This window comes from Elephantulus edwardii, unplaced genomic scaffold, assembly GCF_000299155.1.
Source record: "Elephantulus edwardii isolate Elephantulus edwardi_28Jun2011 unplaced genomic scaffold, EleEdw1.0 scaffold00453, whole genome shotgun sequence".
In the NCBI taxonomy this organism is placed as follows: domain Eukaryota; kingdom Metazoa; phylum Chordata; class Mammalia; order Macroscelidea; family Macroscelididae; genus Elephantulus; species Elephantulus edwardii.
The window spans coordinates 398,455-413,845 of record NW_006400203.1 but is presented as its reverse complement, the minus strand read 5'-3'; the positions used below and the strand labels follow the sequence as shown (position 1 = coordinate 413,845).

The window sequence follows — 15,391 nt, the reverse complement described above, 5'->3', positions numbered from 1 at the left end:
ACAATGAATGAATGAGAACCCAAAATCTCTGTAAATGTTTATTAAAACTAATAAAATTTAATAATAATTTTTTTAAAAGATTATGGATAAAAAAAAAATAGCCAAGCTCTTGGTTTAGAGCAGCTTAAGTTTTGTGTAATGCTGATCTTAAAGGTCAGTCACAGTTGGAGAGAGCCCAACCATCAACCTTGACACACAGGTCTTCATGACTTAATCCTACTGATGCCCTTGACAGAAACAGCGTATAGTCTTCCCATGTAGTTGTGTCAGAACGGTGCTTTTAGAATTGCGAGCATCACAATCAGTGAGAGTCTCTTTGAGAGACACAGTGAGCTCTCATTTTCGAGAACCGAGATTTTGAGGTTGAAACCTGATTAACTTTATCTGTCTTTTACCAAATTCATTTGACTGAAGTCTTTCTTGCTAAACTCAGGACCTTGTGGTCCCCGAACCAAAGACATTCTCAGTGACAAGATGTTTAGGAGAGGATGCACATGTGGGAAGCTCATCTGACCATGCCCCTGCCCCAGGATACAAAGTCTAGCCTGCTCTTTGTAGTTCCAAATCTTAGCCCTTCCTGCCCAGATATAGTCCTTTGATGCCTCCTTGAGTTCTCCTCTGTGTGAGACTGGACTGTGTGAAGAGAGCTAAGCTCTTAGAGGTCCTACAGAGGCGGTGCCAGGGGCTAGGGACATGAAGTTGTGACAAGTATGGAAGGCATTGCACAGATGGAGGTTTTCACTCTTGAGTCACTTGGCCCCTGTCTTCACCTGGAGGCTCAGAAGTTTCTTATTCGATGATCCACTGGCTTTGCAAGTACAGGCCCTGCTAAGGGGTAGAGAAATCATAGAAAATCCCATGCTTAGAAAATCCCATGCTGCCTTGAGGAGCACCATAGGTTCAGCTTGCCACCTCCATGGCAAGCAGCCTTCCAAGTCTGCTGCTACAAACACACAGTCACAAACACACATTTGCACACACTTACTCTAAACATTCACCCAATTACATATACACATTCATACTCACATTGTTGTTGTTATGTGCCATCAAGTTGCCTCTGACTCATAATGACCTCTGAACCCTGCCCTATCCTGAGCCAGTCTCACTGACTCTGACACAACTACTCTCATTGCCTCTGTGACTATATTAATCCATTTTATCTGCATCTTCCTCTTCTGTGCTGTGCCTCCAACCTTCTGAGCATAATGTTCTTCTCCAAGGACTGATCATCCCTGGTTACATGCCCAAAATATGTGAGATGAAGCTTCAAAATCCTAGCCTCCAAGGAAAACTTGGTTTCATCCTCTCCAAGACAGATCTATTTGTTTTCTTGGTGCTCTATGGTATGCTCAAGACTCTTCCCCAGCACTACAACTCAAAGGCATCAATTCTTCTAGCATCTCTAGTCATTGTCCAGCACTTTGATGCATAGCAAATAATTGCAAAGAGCATGGCCTGGATCAGGCACACCTTAGTCTCCAGACTGACATCGTTGCTTCTCAATACTCTGGAGAGGTCCCCGACAGCAGATTTTCCTAGTGCATTTTGTCTTTTGATTTCCTGACTGCTGCTGCCAGGAATGTTGACTGTGGAGCAGAGCAAGCTGTAATTATTAACAACCTTAGTCTCTTCTCCATATATTATAGTGCTGCCAATTGGCCAAGTGGCGAGAATCTTTGTCTTCTTGATGTTGAGCTTCAAGCCATATTGAAGACTACAGTCCTTGACCTTCTGCAGCAAGCGCTTCAGATCCTCCTCAGTTTCAGGAAGCCAGGTTGTGTCATATGTATAACATAGGTTGTTAATGAGTCTTCCTCCAATCCTGATGCTACATTTCTCCTCATAGAGTCCAGCCTCCTGAATGATCTGTTCTGCATATGGATTAAAAGGTATTGCGACAGGATGCATCATCCCTGACACTCCATTCCTGATTTTGAACTATGCAAAATCAGCTCTGTTCTGAGGACTGCTTCCCAGTCTGAGTTTCCCATGATTACAGTCAGGTGTTCTGGGATTCTCATTTTCCCTCAAGGGTAGCCACAACTTACTGTGATCCAAACTGTCAAATGTCTTTGCATAGCCAATGAAACACAGATAGACATTCCCTCTGGGACTCTTTACTTTCTGCCAAGATCCATCTGACACTGGCGATAATGACTGTAGTGCCATGACCTCTTCTAAACCCAACTTATATTTCTGATAGTTCTCTGCAAATGTATTATTTTAGTCGTTTTTGGATAATCTTCAGCAGGATTTTGCTTGCAAGTGATATTCGTGATTGTTGTTGTTGTTATGTGCCGTTGAGTCGTTTGTGACTCATAGCAACCCTATGCACAACAGCCCTAAACCCTGCTCTATCCTGTGCCAATTGCATTGCCTCTGACACACCCATCCCGATTACCCCAGTCACTGAATCAATCCACCTCATAGAGGGTCTTCCCCTCCTGCGCTGACCCTCTATATTGTTTGATAATTTCCACCCTGCGCTGACCCTCTGTATTGTTTGATAATTTCCACACTCTTTTGGGTCACTTTTTTTTGGAATGGGAATAAATAGGGACCTCTTCCTGTCAGTTGGGCAGGTAGCTGTCCTCCAAATTTCTGGGCACAATCTGGTGAGCACAGACAGGGCAGCATCTGTTTGTTGAAATATATCAATTGATATTCCATCAGTTCCTGGGGACTTATTTTTTTGCTAAGTACTTCAGAATAGTCTGCACTTCCTCCTTCATCACCATTGTCACTTAATCATATGTTCACATTAGCACACTCATGTTCTCATGTACGCTCACACACAAACTCGCAACCCTCACACACATATACCATATGCTCACACACACTTGCCCCACACATGGTCACACCATACATTCACATATATTCTCTCACACAGATCAACATAGAAATAAAAATAGTAACAACAGTAAGACATGCCTTCACAAAAGCTACTGCATACACAGGAAGAGGTAAACTATGCCCTGTTCTCTTGGAGCTGCCCATGCTGTAAAAGTTTTCATTCTCTTTCTGTCCTGACTCAAGTCTTCCTTGTGGTCATACCTGTCTGATACTGTCGCCCAAGGGGTGAGAGACTCAGACAGCAGCTGGATGAGTACTCACTTTGAAGAGCTGGTTCTTGGCCTGGGTCTGGTGGATGGTCCCAGGGCCCAGCTTGGTTTCTGCAGTGTCCAGCTTGAAGATTTCTTTCAGGAACTTGTTTTTGGAGGAGTAAACCAGTGTAAGAATATCTGTGCTCAATACATCTCGATTCTTCTCCAGGAAACCTGTGGGGAAAGCAGACTCTTATCCCTATCCAACTCAGCCATCACTCTCCCACCAGTGTTCTGGAGCAAAGGGAATCAACCATATCAGGGTACAAACCAAGAAAGGCATGTCTGTCATTGCTAGACACGCTCAGGAATTAATTATTGAGACAGAAAGTTATACATTTGTTGAAGGGCTCTCTATGACAGTGTGATTGTTGAGAGAAAAAGGAAAAAACTATGACAAAGTCCATTCCTTCGCCTTCTTACACAATCTTTGCTTGCATTGCTCCTAAAGGCAGACTGGACAAGGAAGGGTACACTTATTATATCAGTCAGCCAGGAAAGATCTTTCTAGAGTACAGGATTCTCCCATAAATAAGAGATAAAACTCAAAAGACAGGAAAAAGAGGCAAATGAAAATGGGAAAAAGGAAAAAAAAAGAAAATGGGAAAAAGGAAGCGGGAATAGTGCTAATACAATGCAGACTGTAATCAATGTTTCAAAATATAAAATTTATGAATTGTTTAATAAAAAACTAATTTGCTCTAGAAACACTTATTCAAATAACCATCAAAGGTTAAAATAAAAAAAAATCACCTATATGAAATCAAATGGTCAACAATAACTTTAGAATAAAGAGGAGACGATAAGAGGTTAAGGGAAGTAGATTAGTGGAAATTAATAAGAAAGAACAGCTTGAAAGAAAACGATGAGACTGTCCATTCATTGTGGAAAATGTCACCAGTGCCATTAAGTAAGTATAGAAATTACTGCAAGAGAACCCAAACTTCTATGGAAACCTTCACTGAAAACATAAAGAATCTCATTATTTAATTTATTTTTTTTACTGTGATTTTAGTGAAAGTTGACAAAGCATATTGGTTTTTTAATCATTCTTATACATTCTTTCTTTATAACAGTGATTAAATACCCATAATGTCTGATCATCCCCTACTCTATATTGTCCTTTCCTTCACCCATCTTAATAAGTGTTTATTATCTACTTATTAATTTTGTTTTACTTTCCTCATCCTCTTGTCCTCATCTTGGTAACTGTACTAGAATGATTCTGTGTGTAAATTTTTCTTTAGCTTGTTTTTTTCTTTCCAAGGTTGAAATTTTTTTATTAAATTTTATTAATTTTAATGAACATTTACAGAGATTTGGGGTTTTCATTCATTCATTGTTGCACTATTTTCTTCTTTAGCTTTTTATAATAGTGGTCTTGCACAGTATTTGCCTTTTTGTGATTAACTTATTTCGCTTAGCATAATGTCCTGTAGATTTGTTCATGTTACACAACGTTTCATGAATTCTTCATTGTTTTTCAATGTTGAATAAATATACTATAGTTTCTCTATCTGTTCATTTGTTGATGGGTATTTGGTAATCCAAGAGCTCTATCTCCAAAGAGATCTATCTCTTTGCAGTTGTGCATAAGGCTGCAATACACAGCTATTTTTATACTTTTATGAAATGAAAATTTGGTTTAGTTATGATGCCATTAGTTTCATTTTGTACCTAGGTCACTTGCATTTTCCTCTTCTTTTCTTTGTTAGGTTGCTAGTGGTTTGTCTATTTTATTAATTATTAAGAAAAACCAATTTCTAGTCTTGATTTTTTCATTTTTAGATATTTCTTTCTATTTCCTATCTTCTAGAGGCTATTGAGTTTGCTTGCTATTCTTTTAATTGTTGGAGATATTGGGTTAAGGTATTTATTTTTGCTCTTCTTCTTTGATGTTTGTGTTTATTACTATAAACTTACTTGAGTAGTGCTTTTGATATATCTCAAAGACTTTGGTAGATTGTTTTTCTATTTACATTGTTATGCAAAAAGTTTTGAAATTTCTTTTGCTATTTCTGTTAGTGTCCAAGCACAGTGTCATTCAGTTTCCATACACCTGATTTTTTTTTACCTTTGATTTTCTTGTTCCAATTTTATAGCATTGTGATTTGAGAAGATGTTTTGTAGTATTTTGATGTTTTTCTCTATGACCTTTCACATGGTCTACTCTGGGGAATGTTCTATTGTGCTCTGGTTAGATGGAGCACTCTAAATAGGCTTACAGATTCAAGTTGGTTAATTTTATTGTTTAGTTATTCTAAGTCTTTGTTAAGTTTTTCCTAGTTGTTATGTCATTCACTGAAGTGGTATATTGAATTTTACTCCAAATATTATTGTGAAGTTATCTATGCCTCTCTTCAAATCTACTAAAGTTTACTTTGTATATCTTTCAGCTCTGTAATTGAGTGTGTAGATGTTAATGATAAGTATGTTTCCTTGTTCAACTGACTCTTTCATCATTGTATAATGTCTTTCTTGTTCCTTGTGCTGGTTTGTTTCTTGAAATCTATTTTAGAGAAAAATTTGGTCTGATAAGGGACTTATATTTAGAATTTATAGAATACTCCAGCACCTCAACAAGATAAACAACTCAATCACAAAGTGGGCACAGGATATGGACATGTCACCAAAGAAGACATTTAGATGACAAACAAACACATGAAGAAATATTCAAAATCTCTAGCTCTAAGAGAGATGCAAATCAAAACAACTATGAGATATCATCTCACCCCAATAGCAATAGCAAAGTTCAGCAAAGCAGCAAACAACAAATGCTGGCGAGCTTGTGGAGAAATTGGAACACTTATTCACTATTGGTGGGTGTGTAAAATTGTGCAACCCATATGGAAGGCAGTATGACGCTTTCTCAAAAAGTTGGAAATAGAAGTACCATGTGACCCTCTGGTCACAATTACACTACTGGGAATATATTACAAAGAAACCAGAAGTGTCACCCAAATAGATAATATGCAACACCATTCTGTGTTGTTCACAATAGAAAAGAGATGGAAGCAACCCAAGTGCCCATCAACAAATGAATGGATAAAGAAACTGTGGTAGATTCACACAATGGAATACTATGCAGCATCGAAGAACAAGGAACTCATGAAATATTACACAAAATGGGTGACCCTGGAGGACATTATGCTGAGTGAAAGATCTCAGTCACAAAAGCATAAATACTGCAAAATGTCATTGTTATAAAACAGGACTGCTGTGGGGATTGGAGGAAACTAATGAACACTGCATTGGAATAGATGAGGGAAAGAATTGTATGAAAGAAATATATGATTAGGTATTATTTGCATGACAGTAGTCCAGAATAAGAGGCACATAGCAGAGTGGACAGGGGGGTGGAGGAGGGAGGAAATTGTGTAACAATAAAAGAGTCTTTTTAAAGAGAAAAGTGAACTGGGGGTCGGGTAGGAGGAAAATATGCAACAATGAATTAATGGAAATACAAGTTTTCAGAAAACTTTTAAAAAAATATCAGTAAAAACAAAATATCTATTTTATTAGAGACTAGTATTGCCACTCTTTCCATTTTTAACTGCTTTAAAACAATCTTTTAAGGTGAGCTCTGGTGGTCTAGTGGCAAGAAGCTGCACTGCAATCCCAGAGGTACAGGGTTCGAATCCACCAGATGCTCTGCTGAAAAAGGAGGGACAATCTCCTCCTGTGCCAGTCAGATCTGATTTGACGGTACACACACAACCCCCCCAAACCCCCCCCAATCTTTTAAACAAGTAAATAAATACACACATAATAAGCAGTGTATTCAAACTGCATAACTTTTGGTTGGCAGTGTAACTCCTCACTAGGACACCAGTGTTCCCTATGAATCAATGACTTTGAACTGTGGTATTAGAAAAGAGTAATGAACAGCCCCTGGACTGCCCAAAGAATAAATACATTTGTCTTGGAGAAAGTGCTTAGAGAGCAAGGATGGTGAAACTTTGTCTTACGCAGGTTGGGCATGTTGTCAAGAGGGCTCAGTGCTTGGAAAATGACATTATACTGGGAAAGGTGGAGGGTCAGAGAAAGAGAAGACCTTTAACAAGGAGGATTGACCCAGTTACTGTAAAAATGGGCCTGAACATACCAGAGAGCCTGTGGATGGAACAGGAGAGATCAAATTTCAGATTTTGGTCATAGGTTTGCTATGAGGTGTAGTTGACTCAGTGACACCTAAAAACAACAACTAGTGCACAACATATCAGACTGCTAACTGAAAGGTTAGCAGTTCACATACATCAGCTGTCTTTCAGAAGAAAGATGGACACTCTCATAAAGACTTGTTTCTGGCAAATTTGACTATGTCTTTTTTTTTCTTTTGGGGTCTATTCTACACAGTGTTTGCTCAGCTTTTTGAATATATATTCTCTTATTCTTCATTATGCCTCAAAAGTTTCCTTCTAGTAATTCTTCCAAAACTTTTTCAGTGTCTTTACTTGCTTCTTCCTGTTCTGCGAATTTGATTATGTGCATGTTATTCTACTTGATGGTGTCCAACATTATTTTAAGGTTTTTCTTCTTTTTCCTTTCTTTTTGATTCTGCTATTTGTTCTAACATTTCAGTGGTGACAATTGTATCTTCTATTTCACTGGTTCTGTGTTCCATCTCTTCAACTCTGTTCATGTGTCCCTCCAACATGTTGACAGCATCTGAAACATTGGTCTTCACATTTTGTATCAGAGTTTCATGTTTTCTGGAGACTCTAATGCCTAGTTTGTTTTATCTGCATTGTTTTGGATTATTTTTAAGCTCCTTTTGGCTTTTGCTTGCAGTGTCCTGTAATTATGAGTTTGTCTTTCACCCATTAAAAATATTCAATCATTGTTCTTTTAAATTCTGTGTCAGAAAGTTCCATCAGACTTTCTGGCTTCAGAAAATTAATTTATACTGTGTTACTTTTTGGGGTGACATCATATTGTGAGCTTGTATAGCATGTGAGGTATCCTGCTTCTTATGTGACATTGCTGTGATAGAGTTTTTTTATGCCTGAGCAGGCTCTTGGTCTGATGTAACTTCTCCACAGGAGGGTGGGGCAGGTACCCTCTCTGGGTTTCTCTCTGAACTTTTGACTCAAGGGAAGAGTTTATTCAGTTTGGGAGAGAAAAAGCCTGTGAATTATCAGACTCCTCTGTCAGACAACTGCCACAGTTGGCCAGTCCAAGGTGCTCCAGACTAATGGAAGCTCACACATTGGGAGGGGAGAAGAAGTGAAATGGATTCACCCTTGATACTGATGTCTCTGGTGCAGTTCAGATGGGTGGCAGTGGATTGTCCTCTAGATGCTGGATTTGGGGCACCCAGGCTGTGGCACCAGGTCCTCCAGATAGTGGTCCAGGACCTTCCTGTGGCACAGGCGGGACTTCCATGCATCAGGATGGGACTTTTGAGTGGTGGGGTAGGGCTTCCAGGTGGGTAGGGTAGGAATTCCAGGCAGCAGGGCTGGGACTTCTAGGAAAAGCCCTGGGCAGGCTTCCAGACAGCAGGCAGAGTGTCCCCACAGCCAGAAAATGTTCCATTATGTGCATTCAGGGGTCTAGGTGGCAGGGCTGGATGCCTCCAGCCAGAGGGCCTGGGGCCCTGCCAGTCAGCGGTGTTGCAGTCTAGTGCTCCAGGCAGGAGACTAGTCCAGGGCACATCAAGAAATTAAGTCAGGTACTTACTTAATTGACTAGGTGTGCAGACACACAAACAGGTGTGGTGTGGCAATGCACCCACGAGCAACAATCTTAAAAAATACTACATGCAATATTATTCAAAATGGGCGACCCTAGAGGACATTATGCTGAGTGAAATATCTCAGTCACAAAAGGACAGACACTGCATAATGCTACTGTTATAGAATGGGATTGACATCAGGATGGGATAAGAATGAGAAAAACTGGATATTATGCATACTGCATTGAAACAGATGAGGGAGAGAACAGGTTAAATAAGGTATATGATAGATTATCACAAGAGTCCAGAATGAAAGTTGTCTAGTTGAGTGTAGGGGGTGGCACCGGCGGGGTGTGGTGGGATTGTATACCAAAGAAGGAATTTTTCTTTCACTTTTCAAAGAGAAGAGCAAACTGGGGTGGGGGGGCAGGAGAAAAGTGCAACAATGAATGAATGGAAATCCAAAATTTCTGTAACTGTTCATCAAAATTAATTAAAAAAATTTAAAAAATAGATACACAACTATAAAAAATACTACATTAATTGGAGACTGGAGAGCTTTATACCTAGTGACCTAAATCAGTCTCATAAAGGTAAATACTACCTAAGATCTTTATCATAAAAATAGAAGGATAACTAGTAAAACATGTATGGGGGAAGGGGCAAGAATAGAAGTGTGAGAATGGGTAGGAAGAAATCACAGGGTCACACGATTTGGTGGATCGAGGGAGGCGGTAAAGGAAATGAGAAGAATCTGGGTGGACCTGAAAAGCAGGGTAATGTTTGAGTGTAGTCCAATGGCAATTAATTTTATAAAACACAATGCATGAGAATGATTGTATGGAACATAATGTCAGTGAAAGAAAGCATGAGTGAAAAAAATCTGCATGAAAATAAACATAAAAAATTTTAAAAAAGTTTCACCTCATAAAAACAATACACAGAATGGAACAAAGTATTTTCAAATAATGTATCTGATAAGGACCTTGTGTCCAGAATTTATAAAGAATTCTTACAACTAAATGTTAAAAAGATAATATTTGAAATAAAACATAGGCAATTATTTGACATATATTTCTCCAAGGAATAGAAACAAATAGGTGCTAACTATATGGAAAATATGCTTAACATAATTAATTATTTGAGAAATGCAAGTTTAGACTACAGTTAGATTCTACATTGACAGGAAGAAATATCATGGAAAAAATAGAAAACAACTGTTGGTGAGGATATGGGAAAATTGTCTGTGGAATGTAAAATGATGGAGTCTCTTTGCAACTCAAATTTGGGAACAAAGTTTGTTTCTCATAAAGTTAATCCTAAAATTATCCTAGAGCTCAGTCATTCTGCTCCTTATGTAAGAGAAAGGAAAGTATGTGTACTCACAACAACTTGAATATGTGAATACTAATGGCAGCCTTTTTTGGTAATAGCTAGAAAGTGGAAACAACACAAATACTCATTAACAAATATATGGGTAAATATTGTAGTGCTATGGGGTATATACATGGATACTCTGAAATAAAAATAAAAAAATTGTGATGTTATGTTACAACATAGAAGACCTTGAAAATATCTAAGTGTTAGAAGCACAGGAGCACATAAAATTTCACATAAAATATTCAGGCAGATTCAGAGAAGCTGAAAGATTGCTTGGATCTAGAGATGTTTAGGTTTAGGGAGAGCTGGGCAAGAGGAACTGGGACTGATTGCTTGTGTGTACAAAGTTTCTTTTTGGAGAAAATGTTCTAAATTCAATTGTGACGATAGTTGCACACTTCTGAATATAGTAAAAATACCTGGATTGTACACTTTAAATAAATGAATTATAGTGTATGAATTATATATAAATAAAACTGTTAACCCCCTCTTACCCTCCATCAGTTGTCTCAAAACTTCCACAGAAACAACACACTTGCCCAGGCCAATCTATTCCTTTCTCCAGTGAAAGCCTTTCTTATTACCCTTTTATTTCATTGCTACACCTGGAGCAGAGGCTAGCTTCCTTGCTTTGGCTTCCTTGAACAAGTCTAGATTTGAAAGGCAGGGTAGGATTAGCATCGCACTCACCTTCTGTCTTATAATACACGTGGCCAGCAAAATGGGCAATGCCAAATTGGACATCGTGGATGGTCTTTGGTTCCAGGAAGGCTTTGTTGTGTGCATGCACACTCTTCAATTTTTGCAGCATCGAGATGTCTGTCCCCTGGAAGAACCCAGAAGCTGAGGGGTTGAGGTTCCATAGGATAGGGAGATAAGGGGACCAATCACAAGGCTCATGAGTTCCCACACAGGGACAAAGCAATCTGAACTCTGAATTAACAAAGACTTCTCAAGGAATTATCTATCAAGGATTGGTGACCTGGGGTGAGTGAGGAGATAGCTGGGAGCAGAAGTTGCCAGGCCTACTGAACTCCACTGTTGGCTCTTTCTATGCCACCCTTTCCTGTGATTTTCTAGCCCCTGTGACCCCCTCTTCTTCCCTCACTGGACTAAATTCTCACCACTGCATTTGGCAGCAATGACATCACGAGAGAGGTGCTATCAAAGTGACCTCAGGTCTGCCCTACCCCAGTCATCCAGTGCAGGAACTCCTTACTTCCCCATTTCACACATCAGTCAAGATGCTAGAGGTCAGGCAGCGGCATGTCCATTTTGACCAATGAGACTGAGAGTTCTAGCCATCTTGAAAAGTGAGAGGGGTGGGGCCACATGCAAGGCAGGACCAGTGGGATTTCTCTGCCATGGGGTGCTGTTTATCCAACTGGGTGATACTAATCCTAGTAATACTCCTTTCTGGCCGCTTCAGCTCCTCCAGAACATACAGAAGACAATAATGAAAGCGTTTCTTCCTCTTGCATCATTCGCAATCCTAGGCTTCCTGGTGCTTAACATGGGGCCTATTCTTGAACCTAAATAATGAAGTACTAGACGGAAATGTTTCTACTAATAGTACTTTATAGTCTTCTGTTGGTGAGTGGACGTGACTGTGAGTCAGGAAAAGCTTCCCTTACACGAGAGTCAGGTGTATGGCAGGACCAGAAGGGGAGGATCAAGTTGGGCTGGGGCTGGTCTGACACACGTATCCTATGCACAAACAAATACACACTATGCCCTATACGTGCCCTTTCTATCTGCTGTCACCATTTCACCTCATAATATATTTGGGGAAATGAGAAGGTAGAGAATATCATTAAATCCTTGTGCTCAATAGCCTGAGCACAAGTGGGCCACCCTAGTGGAACTTCCCAGAAGGAGGACAAGAAGGACAAGCAGTAGTTTCTACCAGAACAAACCTGTGGGAAACGACTCTCTTCATCCAAGAGGGAGATGATGCTCATGGGTTTGAGAGACAGTAGTTCCAAGGTATGGCAGTTGTCAGTGTAGTGGATGTAGTTCCAAGTAATGTTCTCCATGCGGTATTCCTCCTGCTCCATAGTGAAGACATGCTGTACAAAGAACTGCTGCAGGTGTTCATTGGCCAAGTTGATGCAGAGCTGCTCAAAGCTGTGGAGACAATGTCAGCTATGGAGGCCATCTACTGGTGAGGCTTCCCATCAGCTGCATGCCCCCTGCAGCGGGTGGGAGGCTTGGGGCCACTAACTATTTGCATACAACTCAGGAAAGCACATATCCTATGCACAAATACACACTATCCCCTACACCTGCCCTTTCTCTCTGCTGTCACCATTTCACATGATAACAGACTGAGAGCAATGAGAAGGCTGAGAATATCATCAAGTCCTCATCTTTGGTTGCCTTTAGCAGTCTTGCCTATCTTGGTCAATTCAGGTGAAGGCCAAAAGTGCATGCACAGCTCCAACCCATGACCAGTACCGTTGATATTGAGACAAGCTTCTGTAGGCCAGTGTTGACTAATGGATTCTTTATTGCTATTGTTGTTAAGGTCAGTATGACTCATAGTGATCCTATGAAAAATATGTCTGAACAACATTCCTATCTTAGCTTGTGCCATCCTCATCATTTCTGACAAATTAAGGCTATTGCTACAGTCACTATGTCCATTAAACTCATTGAGGGTAATCCTCTCTTTTCACTGACCCTCCAGCTTTCCAAGAGTGATTCCAATGAATAGCTTTGGAATATTCCAAGAATATGCCCAAAGTAAATAAGAAAGCTTTGTCTCCATGTGTATTTGCTTCCATGGAGCATTTTGGCTACAATTTCTCCAAGACGTATCTGTTCATAATTTTGGCAGTCCATGGGAAATTCAGTACTCTTCAACAGCACAGCTCAAGGGCATCACTTCTTCTTCTTTCGTCCTATTCATTGTCCAGCTCTCAGATGCATAGCAAGTGATTGAAAAAATTATGATCTGAATTAGGTGTGCCTTAGTCTTCAAAGAGATATAATTTCTCCTCAGTAATTTGGAGAGGGAAATGACAGAGGGCTCAACCAATACACTGCATCTCCTGATCTTCTGACTGCTCGTACCATGGGTATTGATTGTAAACTCAAGTAAGAGGAAATCATTGACAATTTCAATTTTTTTTCTCCATCATGATGTTGCTTCATGATGTGCCATTGAGTCGACTCTGACTCATAGCAATTCTATGTATAACAGCTTTGAAACCTGCTCTATTCTGAGCCGATTCCACCTCTGACACACCTACCCCCAATACCCCAGTCACTGAGCCAATCCATCTCATTGAGGGTCTTCCTCTCTTCATTGTCCCTCCACCCTCCCAAGCATGGTGTCTCTTTTCAACGGACTGGTCCCTCCTTGAAACATGCCCAAAGTATGTCAGACGGAGCTTCAAAATCCTTGCCTCCAAAGAGCAGCCTGGTTTCACTCTCTCCAGGACAAACCTGTTTGTTCTAGCAGTCCATGGTATATTCAAAACTCTTCTCCAGCACAGATGCTCAAAGGCATCAATTCTGCTTCTATCATCCCTAGTCATTGCCCAACTTTCTGATGCATAGCAAGTTATTATGAAGACCATGGCCTGGTACCAACTGATCGAACATGCAACTAAGATACTATATAATAACTGCAACTAAGATAAATAACGATGGGTGACTGCAATGTAAAAGCTGGAAACAAGGAAGAAGGACTGAGAGTTGGGAAACATGGACTTGGTGACAGAAATGAGGCTGCAGACAGATTGGTAGAATTTGTACAATGATTTATTTTTATAAATATCTTTTATAAGAAACACAAATGACGACTTACACATGGACTTCACCTGATGGCCTACAAAGGAATCAGATTGATTACATATGTGGGAAAAATTGCTGGAGAAGCTCAATATCAACAGTGTACCTATTGTGGTACCTATTGTGGATCAGATCATCAACTACTCATATGCAAGTACAAACTGAAGCAAAACAAAACAAAACCCAATCAAATCCAATCTACAAGAACCAAAGTTTGACCTTGAGTCTCTCTCTCTCCTGAATTTAAGGAACATCTCAGCAATAGCTTTAAGGCCTTGACTACTAATGAGTGAAGGCCAGATGAGCTGTGGGAGGATATAAAGAATATAATTTATGAAGATTGCAAAAGGTCATTTAAAAGACAGAAGAGGAAAAAAAGAACAAAATAGATGCCAGAAGAGACTTTGAATATTATACTAGAGCACCAAGAAGCCAAAGCAAAGAGAAAAAATAAAAATGTAAAAGAAAGTGAACTGGGGAGGGGAGAACAGGGAGGAAATGTGCAACAATGAATGAATGGAAATCTAAGTTCTTTATAAACTTTCATGAAAATCTTAAAAAGCAGAATATACAATTGGGAATTTCACGTAAATGCATTTAAAGTATGTTAAATATGATTGATTTTGGAATTTAGATGCACTGTTATCAATTTTGCTTAGCTGTACATGTTCATATCCTTGAAAACGTATCATGAAACTGTTGCAGTCTAGAAGACACAAATTTAACTAACAAGTTAAAAGTACATGAGTCAAATATTAAAAGCAATAATATTCCAAGTAGAGGTTCTAATAGTGGCACAAATCAAATTACAGAGGGAAGGTAGTTCTTACAATAAAAGGCCTACTGACTAGCACTTTGTCTATTATAGTATAAAGGTTAGGAACCACAAGATGTAGAGGCTCAACTATGTCATTTATTGTTTTTAAGTCCTGGACCAAATTCCATCTACCACTGGGTTGTTACACAGCTCAGAAGTCTGCATGCAAGGCAGAGGTGAAGTAAGGAACTGCTTATGAGGTTTTCCGTCCATTCCTACAACTAAGAAATAGTGAGAAGAGCTGGGACCTTAAAAGGCTTTTAGGACCAAATAATAGGCTCTTGTGTCCAGGAGAAAATGAATATACTTACCAGTAATGTTAATGCTTACCCACAGCTCTTCTGGGAGGATCTAAATCGTTGAAGCATCCTCCTTTGTTTCCAGCTGGGAGCTGGGGCCTGTCAGTCCTGTCAGCCACGAAGACCTGATGTGGGCCACCCTTGGCCAGGTGTCCTTCAAACCCATACTTAAAGCAAGTGAGTGGGAACTTCCTCTCTACTCCCTTGCCTATCTGTGGCTCTGGTCTGTGACACTGTCTACTGAAGTGGCCCAGCTTTCCACAGTGGAAGCAATTCTGACCTCCTTTATTACCTTTGGGTGGCACTGTTTATGAGTAAG

General features: G+C 39.8%; 1 protein-coding gene across 1 annotated transcript in view; it reads right to left on the bottom strand.

The window, feature by feature from the left end:
* The window catches only part of MYO7B (myosin VIIB), a 191,006-nt gene that overhangs the window by 84,460 nt on the left and 91,155 nt on the right, over nucleotides 1-15,391 (bottom strand). Inside the window, exons 12-14 of the mRNA XM_006902807.1 lie at nucleotides 12,075-12,285; nucleotides 10,849-10,984; nucleotides 3,115-3,278 (exon numbers count right to left, since the gene is read on the bottom strand). Of these exons, the coding sequence (XP_006902869.1) occupies nucleotides 3,115-3,278; nucleotides 10,849-10,984; nucleotides 12,075-12,285 (511 nt within the window). The remainder of the gene's footprint in view (nucleotides 1-3,114; nucleotides 3,279-10,848; nucleotides 10,985-12,074; nucleotides 12,286-15,391) is intronic.